The sequence below is a fragment of the Dendropsophus ebraccatus genome, chromosome 5 (assembly GCF_027789765.1).
Source record: "Dendropsophus ebraccatus isolate aDenEbr1 chromosome 5, aDenEbr1.pat, whole genome shotgun sequence".
NCBI classification, from domain to species: domain Eukaryota; kingdom Metazoa; phylum Chordata; class Amphibia; order Anura; family Hylidae; genus Dendropsophus; species Dendropsophus ebraccatus.
In genome coordinates, this window is record NC_091458.1 from 145,402,081 (window position 1) to 145,416,326 (window position 14,246).

General features: G+C 43.1%; 1 protein-coding gene across 1 annotated transcript; it reads left to right on the top strand.

The window, feature by feature from the left end:
* On the top strand, positions 1-11,426 carry LOC138793181 (zinc finger protein 706-like). Its single transcript, XM_069971563.1, has 4 exons — positions 1-182; positions 509-650; positions 1,860-1,967; positions 9,844-11,426. Exons 2-3 carry the CDS (start codon positions 519-521, stop codon positions 1,953-1,955), a joined length of 228 nt encoding a protein of 75 aa, XP_069827664.1. The 5' UTR covers positions 1-182; positions 509-518; the 3' UTR covers positions 1,956-1,967; positions 9,844-11,426.
* The last annotated feature ends 2,820 nt before the right edge of the window (positions 11,427-14,246 follow it).

Consider the following 14,246-nt stretch of genomic DNA (forward strand, 5'->3'; position numbering starts at 1 on the left):
CGCTCGTTGCCTGGTGACGGTCCAGGCCGCCTCTGGGTAGGAAGTGGCGTAGTGCTGAAACTAGAAGGAGCCGGAAAAAAGCGGATGTGAGCGCCGCCTGCGTGTCGCGACACCGCGTGACTGGTCTGTCGTGACAGAAGAGGTGCAGAGGGCGGCCGGTGGTGTCTGGAGCGTGAAGAGCGGTATGTGGGGCCGTTGCGGGGTGTAATACAGAGATGCTGCCTCCGCCAGAGCTCCCGGTATAAGCCGGCACACCGGAGGAGGGCGGGAAGGGTCGCTGGATGATGGTGACTGGCGTGTACAACCCGTGTTACCGGGAGCGGGTGTATCCGCAGTGCTCAGCCCCAGGAAGGCGGACATTGCACTGTGTGTACTGCGCATGCGCCCCCCGCATCATCTGGCGCTGTGCCTCCTGACCCTGGGGATGGATGGGGCTGTACACAGCAGACCAGGGGGTTATACTGTAGTCATGGAGACTAATATGGCTGTGTGTTGTGTCTCCTGTCAGAACCGCTACCATGGCTCGTGGGCAGCAGAAGATCCAGGCTCAGCAGAAGAACGCCAAGAAGCAGGCGGAGAAGAAGAAGCATGGAAGTGACCAGAAAGCCGCAGCTAAAGCCGCCCTGGTCTTCACGTGTCCTGTGTGCAGGGTAAGTATGGCCGCCCTCGCTTCAGGCTTCACCTCATTCACTGGTGTCCTGGTGATGCCATACTGGTAGGGAGCAACTCTGGGGACAAGTAATCCAGCTGGTAGGCAGGTGGAGCAACGTATGGAGGGTGGGGGGCGTTATTGTAGGGAAGATTTGGGATAGGCACATGAAGTATTTAGTTGAGGGGGGGGGGGGGGGGGGGGGGGAAGAAAGTCAAGAATTGGCCAAAAATTAAAAAAAGGATTGGACAATTTTTTTTTTTTTTTAAGAACATCTGTATTTTAATTGTTTGGCCACATCACCCAGCCCTACCTTTTTTACACAGCAAAGGAGTGCGCACTTATTATAGTCAAATATAGCACCACCAGCTTCAGCATAGTGTATAGGCGGCATACATATTTAAACCAGTAGATGAATGTCAGTTTGCTGGTCCATAGAAGTAAGGGTTAATCATTTAACCCCTTAAGGACACAGTGGATTTTCACCTTTAGGGTGCGTTCACACCTACAGGATCCGCAGCAGATTTGATGGTGCAGATTTGATGCTGTGTTCAGCTATTTAAATGAAATCTGCTGCAGATCCGCAGCAGAAAATACGCTGCGGATCCGGTAAGTGTGAACGTACCCTTAGGGTGCCTTCACACGTACCGGATCCGCAGCAGATTTCATGGCGCAGATTTGAAGCAGTAGATTAAAAGCAAATCTGCAGCTTCAAATCAGCACCATCAACTGTCAGCAGGTTATACTAATCTAACCTGCTGATACCCCCTATTGCGCCGTTCTAGTGCTGTAAGCAGTGTAACCCTTGGTCAGGAGCCTTCCCCCATTGCACAAGTCAGCCCACTCCTTCTAATGATAATCAATGGAGCATGCAGACTTGTGCGATGGGGTAGGGACGTGCTCCTAACAGTAGCTGCCTGGGGGCTGATTTTTGTGCCACAATCTGTACTTTTATCTGTAACAGTTTTGCACAGATGACTTTTTGATCAATGGTATGTTATGTGACTAAAAATCTGACATTTTGGTGTCTATTTGTTTACACCATTTACTGTGTGGTATCAGTGTAAAAACTTACATTATAAGCTGTGTGTTTCATGTGAATCAAAGTGTTGCGTTTTTGTGTACATATATGCATGACCTAAGGCATCCCAATTGTACATGTTTGACTTTCAAATATGTTTATTTTTATTTATTCATTTTTATATTTCAGACACAGATGCCAGACCCAAAGACTTTCAAGCAGCATTTTGAAAGCAAGCACCCCAAGTCTCCAATGCCTCCAGAACTGGCAGACGTGCAGGCATAACAGAAAATAACGGTAAATCACTCTGTTTCTTACTGAGCTGTCACTATTATACTTAAAGCGTAACTGTCATATTTTTTTTTTATTGCAGAAATCAGTAGTATAAGCGATTTTAAGAAACTCTGTAATAGGTTTTATCAACCAAAAAAGCCTCTTTCTGTACTCAAGAAGCAATCTCCCAGCCTCCCCCCTCCCTTCTTATCTGTGCATTATCAGGCAAACACGTCTGTATTACAGAGAAGCCAGTGAAGACTGGTTCTGCTTTCTCCATTCTATCCTTATGGAGGGGGGAGGGGCTGAAGGAGATGAGGCAGCAGAAAGAGGTGACATGAAGGTCAGCTGTTTGTAGACTCTCTGGGCACCTAAACCGCAGGATTCTGGAGTCAGAAAGGTCAGTGCTTATCTATGAGCTTACTGAGAGAAGATTGCAGGGTGTTGTGCTTTGCAAGACTGCTCCGTGCTCAGTCACTCCTAACAGCCCCTCCCCTCCTCATAGCCACATAATGGAGACAGAAATCCTGCTGCTTCTGAAGTCAGGGGGGAGGCTGGGAGATTGCTTTTTCAGTCCAGAAGGAAACTCTTTTGGTTTATAAAACCTATTACAAAGTTTCTTAAAATCGCTTGAACTGTTGATATTTAATGTTTTCAGAAAAATGAGCCTGAAATGACAGTTACGCTTTAAATTGGACAGAGTTGTAAGGAGCTTGCAATGGTGGGTTCTACTGGTTCTAATTTCTGTGAGGGTGCTGAATAATTGCACTCTTGCACATATGTCTACTTAAAAGAGAAGTCCGGCAAAATTTTTTATTAAAGCTTTGTATTCCCAACCAACCCAACTCCCCCCCGACCCCCCCCCCCCCCCCCCCCCACAAAAAAAACAAAAAAAAGTTCCAATATACTCTTATTACGGGAAATGCTTAGAAAGTGCTTTTTTCCTGCACTTACTACTGCATCAAGGCTTCATTTCCTGGATAACATGGTGACGTCACTTCCTGGATAACATGGTGATGTCACAACCCGACTCCCAGAGCTGTGCGGGCTGTGGCTGCTGGAGAGGATGATGGCAGGGGGACACTGAGGGACACAGGGCACTGGAGCGACACTGAGCATCCCTCTGCCATTATCTTCTCCAGCAGCCACAGCCTGCACAGCTCTGGGAGTCCGGTTGTGACAAAAAAGCACTTTATAAGCATTTCCCGTATTAAGTGTATATTGGTGATTTGTATAACTTTTGGGGGGGAAATACAATACTTTAATAAAAATCTTCGCCGGACTTCTCCTTTAAATAATAGAGGAAAAAAGGAATATGCTATATGTAAGAAAGGATTGTCTAAGGGTCTATTCACACGTAAGTATGTTTTTCACTCCGCAAATTTGAGTCCGCTATTTTTCATTAGCATTCTGCAAATTTCCATCTTTTTTGCATTCGTAGTTTTTGCTGATCTGAGAAATTGAAAAAGTGTGGTTAATTATAATCTAGTCACTATTTGCAGATTGCAGATCCCATAGGGTTCTATTGGGGTGTTCGTGGAGGAAATTAAGTCTGCACTATTTTTATTTATTTATTTTTTATTTTTTTGGAAAGGGGGGGGGGGCGGTATGGATGACAGCCCTGTACACAACTACGGATGTGTGAATGGGGGCCATTGAAATACATTGATCCTATTGTCTGCAATTGCGGACGTGTTATTAGACCCTAATTCTTAGAAGCCCCTCTACCTAAACTCCATTAGTTCCAGGACGTTGTAAGAATAGTCTTACCTGGTCCACAATCTTAAGGAATTGGTGAAGGCTTGCTCATCGGCTGATTGAATCTTTTTTTGGGTGACCAATAACAATGTAGTTATTTGTTACCTGAACAGTACACAATTAGCTCCGGCTAGTGAAGTCACTAATAAGAGAATGGAGAGCGGTTAAAAAAAGGCTTCTATTTGAGGAAGGAGAATCAGCTAAGGCTGGGTTCACACTGCGTTGTTGCTGTCCATTTAAGGGGTCCATTTGTGTTTTAATCTTGACGTACAGAAAATTGTGGTCAACCGTGATTCTTTGTATGCTAAAAAAGAAAAAAAAATTGAAATGGATACTTTTTCTTTCTTTTTAAGATAATGGAAAATGAATCCTTGTGGGTGTCAGCCAGCTCTATCTATTTTTACTTGCCACTGGAACATTTTCTCCTGTCTGAACATTGCATGGGTGCTTTAACGATCCAGCCCATGTTCAGTATTCACACAGCTGATGAATAGGAGACTATCTGCCTGGAGCATTCCTAATGATAAGGGTGGGGAGGAGGGACAGAGAGGGTGTGCCAGCCTAATGCATACACAATCTATGTCCCGACCGTTGGGCACGGGGCTGCAAGTTTAAAAGTTGTTTTTTTAGGACAATAACTGCCGAACGAGGTACAAGCGGTTTGGGGGGGGGGGGGGTCACATTGTGGGCACAGAGTAGGGCTGGGCGGTATACCGTCAAAATAACGATACCGTCACTGGCGTCGGTTAACCGACCTCAACTCTGCCAGGACGGTATCTGCGGTATTTCACCCCCCTCACCCGGCGGCCGCATGCTCTGCATCCCTCAGATCTCTCTCCCTGATCCTCCGATTTACCTCCCAATACCAGCCAGGGCACACATATGCAAGATATGGAAGATCCTGCTGCGGGGGGCTGAAGAGAGAGAGAGCGGTGCTCGGGGGAGCACGGAGGTGCCGACCCATACCTGACCCCAACTGTGTGTGTGTGGGGGGGGGGGGGGGGGAGATGGGGGGGACAGAACAGCATGTGACAGTGACTGGGGGTAGAGAGATGGATAGATAGGAGGTAGATAAAGAGATAGATAGGAGATAAATAGATAGGAGTCCTATCTCTCTCTCTCCTCTCTATCACCTCTCTATCTATCTATCACCTCTCTATCTATCTATCACCTCTCTATCTATCTATCTCCTCTCTATCTATCTATCTCCTCTCTATCTATCTATCTCCTCTCTATCTATCTATCTCCTCTCTATCTATCTATCTCCTCTCTATCTATCTATCTATCTATCTATCTATCTATCTATCTATCTATCTATCTATCTATCTATCTATCTCCTTCCTATCTGTCTGTCTATGCTGTATAGATAGATAGATATAGCTAACAATATAGGCAACACACTAAACGAACTGTGTGTGCCAGCAGACGAATCCCAGACCTTGGACCAAGTCAGCTTGTAAAAAAATACTCTGCAGCACTCTGATGGTAATACAAACGTGAAAATGTGAATTTATTCCATATAACAATGTGCAGCAAACTTCACAAGTAATATATGACATTTTGGCGTCTCCTATGCCATTTTCAAGTGCCACTTGAAAATGGCGTAGGAGATGCCAAAACATTGTATTACTTTTGAAGTTTGCTGCACATTGTTATATGGAATAAATTCACGTTTGTATTACCTTTGGAAAATAGGGTTTTCAAAAGGGGTGTGGCTTTTAAAAGGGGCGTGTCATAATTATCGTTCAATTTATCGTCACCGCGACGACATGTACGACAAACCGCGATATTCATTTAGGCCATTATCGCCCAGCCCTAGCACAGAGTCACTTTAAATGGAGTTGCAGGAATGGATGGGTTCTGCAACCTGTTACCTAATGTACATGTTCCACTCTCAGACAGACATTTGATTACAGATCAAGCCCATTTTGGTGAGATCCGTAAAAAACCTGTTTGACGTGCAGTAGAGATTAGGTCAACAGATCTTGGCAAATTTGTCCATATTTGCCAACTGCTGGGGCTTAGATTGGTCACTGCTGTCGTTCTATATACAGAAAATGCTTCCTGCAGGCCAGGTACCACTGGGATGTGTGCCGGGGAGATCAAGGCAAATTTGTTGGTGGAATTTCTGTTTGTGTATTTTTTTTGTACCAGAAAGGTATATGTACCAATAAAAAGTACAACTTGACCAGTAAGAAGCAAGTTTTTGTTATGACTCCCTGAAAGCACACTTTCTGTGGCCCCAAAGGCAACTAATAGGCCTGGTCTAAGGCTGGGTTCACACTACGTATATTTCAGTCAGCTTCAAAAATCTGTCAAGATAAATCTCTGTGTAAATGCACCATTAGGGATTAAATGTGTAGTGTCTTAGGCTGGGTTCACATTGTTTTTGTGTACTTTTCTTATTTTATTTTATTTTAAATCTGTTTTTATTTGAATTCTTTATAACATAGCATGGAACATACTAAGGGTGGAATATATGTGACGCTATTTGGATGAGGCATTGCAAACATTTGACAATATGGTGTGTCAGCATAATTTAACTTTTCATTGCTATTAACACTTGAACATTATTAACCCTTTCATGACCGAGGTCATTGCTGCCCGGATATCCAGGACAAATTAAAGCAATGTTCCTCCCCGCCTTCTAAGAGCCATAGAATGCATAGATGCATTTATGTGCCAACATCTGTCCTGCTCATTCCTTCATGCTCCCTGCAGTCTCTGTCAGCCCTTGTGTTTCCCATCCTCTCTATTACTGTACAGTAACTTATAATATCACATTCTGCTGTTTCTGAATGTTTGTTTCATTTGTTTTACATGTTGTTCAGAATAATAAATTGTTTTTGGGGTGTGGAGCCAATTTTCTGCATTTCTATGACTTCTTATGGGAAAATTTGCTTTGGTTTAAGAGTGGATTTGGATTACAAATCCAAGGCACCACTGTATATAATTAAAAAAAAATTGCCATCTTGGTGTGTGTGTTTTTTTCCCGCTTTTCATTTCCGCTGTTCAACGTGCAGGAACGATATTTTGATAGATTGGATAATTCTGCACGCTAGGATATGTTGGATGTTTATTTTTTTATATATTTTTTTATATTTTTACTTTTATAATGGGAAAGGGGGTAATATTAATGTTTATCGGGGCATTTTTAGTAAAATATTTTTTTTAAACTCCTTTAGGGGTTAAAAAGTCCTTTAGGGGAGTTATATATACAATGATCTGGTTGCATACACTAATGAATGCTATGCCATAGCATAACATTCATCAGTATTATCGGCGATCTGTACAGAGTCTGCCTGAGAGCAGACTGTATGAACAGATCGAAGATCCGACAGGACCGAGGTAAGTGGCTGGTTCAAGTGATCAGGACTAGAGATGAGTGATCCGGGTTCGAGTCCATCCGAACCCGAACTTTTGGCATTTGATTAGTGGTGGCTGCTGAACTTGGATAAAGCTCCAAGGTTGTCTGGAAAACATGGATACAGCCAATGACTATATCCATGTTTTCCACATAGCCTTAGGGCTTTATCCAACTTCAGCAGACACCGCTAATCAAATGCCGAAAGTTCGGGTTCGGATGGACTCGAGCATGCTCGAGGTTCGCTCATCTCTAATCAGGATCCGTCCCGATCAGTCAGTGGCAGGTGCTTGTTCTGTCACTTACTACCTTTTAAATGCTGCAATCAATGTGCATTGCGGCATTTAAGAGGGTTAAAACAACTCTGTACCCACAGTTTGACCCTCCCAAACCGCTTGTACCTTTGGATAGCTGCTTTTAATCCAAGATCTGTCCTGTGGTCCGTTTGGCAGGTGATGCAGTTATTGTCATAAAAAAATTACTTTTAAAATTGCAGCTCCAACGCCCTACGGGCGTATCTGTGCCCCAACTTTGCACCACCCTCTCCTCCCCGCCCTCCTCATCATTAGGAATGCTCCAGGCAGATTGCCCCCTATGCACCAACTGTGTTACCACAGCACATGGGCTGGATCATTAACCCTTTCAGGACCAAGGCAAATTTTATGAATATGACCTGTGTCACTTTATTCATCAATAACTTGGAAATGCTTTTACCAATCCTTCTGATTCCAAGATTGTTTTTTTGTTACATATTCTACTTTATGTTAGTGGTAAATTTGAGTTGATAGCTTTAGAATTTTTTTGTGAATAACTCCAAAATTTTGTTAAAAATGTAAAAAAAAGCACATTCTCTACATTTGAAAGTCTCTGCCAATAAGGAAAATAGTAATGCTACATTCATTATTTTTTAATTCATATCTATAATATGTCTACTTTATTTTAAAAGCATTTGGTGAACATGCTTTTACTTATTTAGGATGTTAGAGGCCGTAAATGTTTAGTAGCAATTTTCAAAATGTTCGTGAAAATTTCAAACTCTGAAATTCTTTAGGCACCAGTTCAGTTTAGCAGGAGACACCTGAGTGCACATGGTTTTAATCCCTCCTGTTTTTTCCCATTCTGTTTGCTGCAGCTATGGTGAGCGCAATACCTTATCCAGACTTGTGCTGCTTGGGGGCGACCTTCTCCACCGGCGGTGCTGGCCGGGTTCTGGTGTGGTGTTTTTGGGTCTGGTCCTGTGGCATGGGGGTCGCAGGGCCGTCCCATGGCCCCCATTCCCTGGCTGTGCACGCCTGCGGGGTTGGTGGCCACTGACTGGCACGGTGTGGACTTAGTGTAGGGACCCATGTGTATCAGATACCGGCACGAGGTACATGGGGCAGTATGGCTTGATCAATTCATACACAAAATTCTGATGTGTTTTTTATTTAGCCAAGCGGCACTAGTATCAGCCATAGGTGTGAGGTGCAGCACTCTGTTTCTTCCCTGAACCGCATTCAGTTTTGGAGTATATTTTAGAGGCCTGTATACTAAAACCCCCACAATTTAACCCATTTTGAAATCTTCACTCTTTCAAGTATTTAAATTTACATTCATTCAGTTATTTAACCCTTTCTGCATTTCACAGGAATAACTGCAAAGTAAGAGTGAAAAGTTAAAATTTGCATTTTCTTTCCAGAGATTCCAATGTAATCCTATGTGTTTTTTACAAAACCAATTACCGTTACTGATCCACCAAAGCCAGCAATTGCCGATGCTGGACCCCCTTTGGGGGTCCAGTGGTGGTTACACTAAACTGTCAGCTATCAGCTGAAAGTTTAGTTGCAGCTCCCGGTCAACAAATGCAAGTCTATAGAAAATGATTTCTGCTGTATGGCATATAACAGCGTTTATTTTCATATGCATTTTTAACCTTTTCAACAGTATAAACATACATTAAAAAAAGGTGCACAATATACCATAAGCACCTAACACTCACTGTACCTTATGCTACTGTTCCCTAAATACTCCCCCCCCCCCCCCTCCACACACCATCATCCTTCACTCTCCTACCCACCCCAACTAACCTATCTGCTTTCTTAAACCCCTTCACGTCAGCCATACGGCTATCTACGTTCCTGCTTTACATACCCGCGAAGCAGAAATACACATAAACGTTCATGACTTTGAAGGGGTTTTAATGTGTGCAGGACTGTTTCAATGCGATCGGCCCTGCACACATTACTGTCCCAGACCAGGGCATAATGACAGTCATTAAAGCAACTCTGTACCCACAATCTGACCCCCCCCCCCCCCCCCCCCAAACCACTTGTACCTTTGGATAGCTGCTTTTCATCCAGGATCTGTCCTGGGGTCAGTTCGGCAAATGATGCAGTTATTGTCATAAAAAATTACTTATAAAATTGCAGCCCCGTGCCCTACGTGCGTATCTGTGCCCTAACTTTGCACCACCCCCTCCGTCCTTCCTCCCCGCCCTCCTCATCATTAGGAATGCCGCTGGAACATTTACTCCTGTTTGAACATTGCACAGGTGTGTTAAAAAAATCAGTCTGAAGTGTACACAAGCGCAGTGTGAATCCAGCTCGCTTTTATCTGTATCTGACCTGTAGCTGATTGCAGTAGCAATTATTTTGCAGCCTGTATTTAGCTGAAGTTTCTGTATTCTTACCGATCGCTAGCTAAGAGTTTTGCTCCGCACCGTGGTCTATGAATAGGTTTGCATGTGATGCCGGAAATATCGGGCTACATCCATTTATTCCTCTTTCTTTCCTCTTCCAGGTATATCCTCAGCTGATGAATGCACTGAATGGAATGGGTTGAGCATCTCTATAAAACACGACTTCGATAAATCTGAATGCAACTACTTATTTTATGTTGAGTCTGAGATGAGTAACATGACTTTGCAGCAACCAGTTATTCCCAATGTGGACTTTATTTTCTGTTTCGGTTATGTGTCAGATTTTATTCGTCACCAAAAAGAGCAGTTCTAACCATTGTCAATACAGTTCAGTGATTGCTACCCCTTTCCCCCATGTAGATGGGCCACGATTGAAAAATAAACCAGTTATATCATGCAATGTTATAAACACTAAGTGACTGGTGAAACTGAGAGCATCTTTAACTATTCCTGTTTCTTTGCTCATGGTGGAGCCTTCCATTCACCCAATGAGGCAGAGCAATATATTTTCTTTTATTTGCATTCCAGTGCAGACATTGGTAGTTTAACTTGTTTATATCTTTGACCTTTATATAACATCACATGTACAGATAATTGTGAAATATCACTTGCTATACTGTGCCAGCGCCAAACACTTTGCACATTTTCTTGATCTTACCAGCCCTACCTGAGGTGAAAACCACTCGAGAAAATCTATCGTGATCATCTTTAGTATTATATTGTCTTTTTTTTTTTTTTTTTTTTTTTTTTTTTTTTTTTTTTTTCTTTTAGCAGAATTTTTGTTATTTCTGTCTTCAGGCCTAAGTTATAAAATAATTTTCAGGTAATAGCGGAATATTCTGTTTGTCTCTCTGTAACAAATGGGAAAAAACAGATTTGGCCATTAAAGGGGTAGTACAGCAGAAAAAAATAATTTCAAATGAACTGGTGTCAGAAAGATATAAGTTATATAGATAAGTAAATTACTTCTATTTAAAAATGTTCAATTTAAAAATGTTCACTCTTCCAGTACTTATGAGCTGCTGTATGTCCTGCAGGAAGTGGTGTATTCTTTCCAGTCTGACATAGTGCTCTCTGTTGCCACCTCTGTCCATGTCAGGAACTTTCCATAGCAGGAAAGGTTTTCTATGGGGATTTGCTACTGATCTGCCACGGCGGCAGCAGCAGAGAGCACTGTATCAGACTGGAGAGAATACACCACTTCCTGCAGGACACACAGCAGCTGATAAGTACTGGGAGACTTCATATTTTTAAAAAGAAGTAAATTAGAACTCTATATAACTTTCTGAAATCAGTTAATTTGAAAGAAATTGTTTTGTTGGAGTACCCCTTTAACTCTAGTTATCTGGACCCTTTTTATTACCAGTACTAAATATTGTGTTTCTAATCCTACCAAGTAAAAGGTAGTAAAAAAAAAGTGGGGTAATAACATCCATGCACCAGTGGGTAACTTATTAATGAGTCCCCCACCCCCCCTCCTGTGTTTGTTTTAACTCTTGAGACATGAAGAATTAAAACAGTGCCTGAAATAGAGTTGGTCCAATTTGCAGACACATACATGCCAAACCATATTCTTGGGGTTAAGATGGTAACTTACCTTACAATTTTCTTGTGTATGATTATGTTAAGAAAGTATTTTGTGTAACAAACTTTAATAAAAATTTCATTTGGAATTTGTTTTTAAGATCTGTGAGCATCTTCGTGTGATTTATCAATGTATAAAGGTCAACACCATTTAAAGTGACACTCACATTTTTGCATTTTGAATTAACACATATGTAAAGGGTACATTTAGCAGATTTCATACACTATTTTATGTCATCCATCATAATGCTTGTTCCAGTAAAAAGTAAACTTTTACTGTAGGTGAATTGCGCCACCTGGGCAGAGCTTCTCCGCCGAAGTGGCACTTAGCTCCGCCCACATCGCCGTTGTCCCACCCCTTTGTGATTTCATTGCTGGCAGCCGCTCTGCTGTTAAAGGAGTTCATCCTAGGTGGCCCTCTCAGCCTGTGGTTTCATCCGTCCCAGCGTGGGAGCAGTCACATTGCCGTGTGTGTACTGCTTTGTCAGCGCAGGCGCAGTTAGGCATTGAAGCTGCACTGCTCCTACTTTTGTTGTGCGTGCGCCCGTGGTCGTCCAGGGAGGGGGCGACGTGGTCGGGCAGTAATGCTGCCCTCCTACTGCTTGGCCGTCCCTCCCCCCGTACAGCTTGCGATTTCACCAGGTGTGGGGCAGGGATGCTACATTTAGCAGGTACATGAAGGAGGCCTCCTTCACTGAGTGGCTGAACAGACCTGAGACGTCACGTCTCGGGCCAGCGTCAGACACCCGGAAAGTGATCCCGCCTCCTTCACTGAGTCGCTGAGTGGATCTGAGACGTCACATCTCCGGCCCGCATCAGACCCCCGGAAGCGGCCGGGAACCGGGCACCAGAGCGCTGAAACCGTTGAGGTGAGTGGATGTCTTTTTTTTTTTTTTTTTTTTTTCAGCCACCTCCTCCCCAGATAGATCTAAAAATAGCCCCTGCTGGATAACCCATTTAAGGAAGCAGTCAGGGCGGTCTGCCACTATGTCTCCGGATTAGAAGACTCATGCACTTTTTAGCAAGATTTTTTTTCTTATAAGCTTTAGAAGATTTACTATATTTTCCACTTAATATTTGGACACTGGAGCAATGGATTGAAATAAGTTCTATCTCCTGATTCAGAGTTTAAAGCCCTGATATACATTGCATTTACTTACTGCCGACAGGTCCTGGTTGTAGTTGCTGCACTGTGATGCAGAGAAGGATTTTTGAACCATATTACCCGGATCAAAATGTGTGAAATTGATTGCTGTGTTCAGTTTAGACTTATTTACATCCTTTTCCTATTTTACACAGTTGGATAAGTCTTACAAAGAGCACAGTATGAATTTTTTAAATGCAATCTGATCCAAACATGCAATGAATCCAGATGAGGCATCGTTGATCCATGCAGCATCCTTGTTGACCAAGCGGCGGTGGTCGCTTCAGGTTATTTGATGCAGAGCCTTATCTGCTCAGTTGCGGCTGGTTGAAGGGGACCAAATCCTGTGTAGGGTCGATGTGGTTCCTTTTCACCAGCTGCAACCAGGCAAGGACTGGCGTTTTTCTTCTCACTGTAAGTGAATTCTGTAAGCAATCTAACATTATCTAATCTAATCATTATTTCCTATACAAATGGCAGTTTCCTATTTAAAGTCTCACTGTCGTTTAAATTGTTTTTGCAGAAATCAATAGTAAAGCCATTTTAAGAGACCTTGTAATTGGGTTTATTAGCCGAAAAATGCATTTTTATCATGAAAAAGCAGTTGGATGCGCTCCCCCTGTCTTCATGGTTTTCTTTGAAGAGGGGGGGTGGAGGGAGATGAGGCACTAAAACAGGACAACAAAGAGTTAATTTATAGCTACATCACCGGCTATCTCCTTTAAAGTCAGCACTGACCTCTGAATACCGGCTTTCACACAGCTCACACTGTGTAATCCTTTGTTCTCTGCCGGCGACTAATCTCTCTCCCCTCTCCATAGATTAGAAAGGGCACTTCTGATGTAAAACAGTCGAGATTTTCTGATAATGAGCAGTGAATGAGAGAGAGGAGGAAGGGGGGACCTCGGGAAAGTCTTTTTGAATGCAGATAATGGCATATTTGCCTAATAAACCCAATTACAAAGTTTCTTACAATCGCCTGGACTATTGATTTCTGCAAAAAAAAAAAAAAAAAAGACAGTGACGCTTCAAGGGTGACAAATATACAGTTCTCCAAAGTATTGCTAATGCTAAGAACCATGTTTACTAAGATCCAAACCCATATTTGAACATTTGTGAGGTATCCGGAAAAAGGGCTGGGCTTTTAAGAAACCTTTCACCGTGATGTGGGTGGAGAAAGGACCCGTGAGTGGAGTATAGGATGAAAAAATAAGGAGATCTCCCCCCCCCCCCCCCCCCAAACCATCTGAATTATTCAGGGGTTTGTTTTTCCTCACTCCATTACTGGTCTTAGGGTCTGTCTCCTGGGGTGATATTTGGGGTATAAACAACTTTTACTCTGGCGGCACAGTGTTATGAGGTGGGGCTTAGAGCATCTGTGCCCTAGGCCTGCTAAAGATAAAGATCCCGCCCAGGGGCGTGATGAAAGGCAGAGAGAGACGCCGCAGGCCTAGGGCACAGAAGCTCTAGTCCCCACCTCAGTGACTTGCTGCCAAAATAAAAGTCAAAGGCATAGATTGAGCAAGATTGAACAGAACGGTACTGGCAATTTGGGGGGGGGGGGGGGGACTTAAAGTTTATGTTCACTAATGCCAGAAGTCTAGCCAGCAAAATGGGGAATTTTGAATGTCTGGTTCTGTTGGAACACATTCTAGTTGGTGTCACTGAGACATGGCTAGACTGAAGATTTAAACATATTCCCTGCTCCTGGCATCATATTGATACATGATGCCAGGCAATGAGTCATTCCATATTAGCGCTTGCCTGTGGTTCTGT

Excerpts from the sequence above, each read along its gene's own strand:
- LOC138793181 (XM_069971563.1), top strand. The coding sequence starts at position 519 with ATGGCTCGTGGGCAGCAGAAGATCCAGGCTCAGCAGAAGAACGCCAAG. Across the intron at positions 651-1,859 it reads TCACGTGTCCTGTGTGCAGG|ACACAGATGCCAGACCCAAA; the intron begins GTAAGTATGGCC and ends TTTATATTTCAG.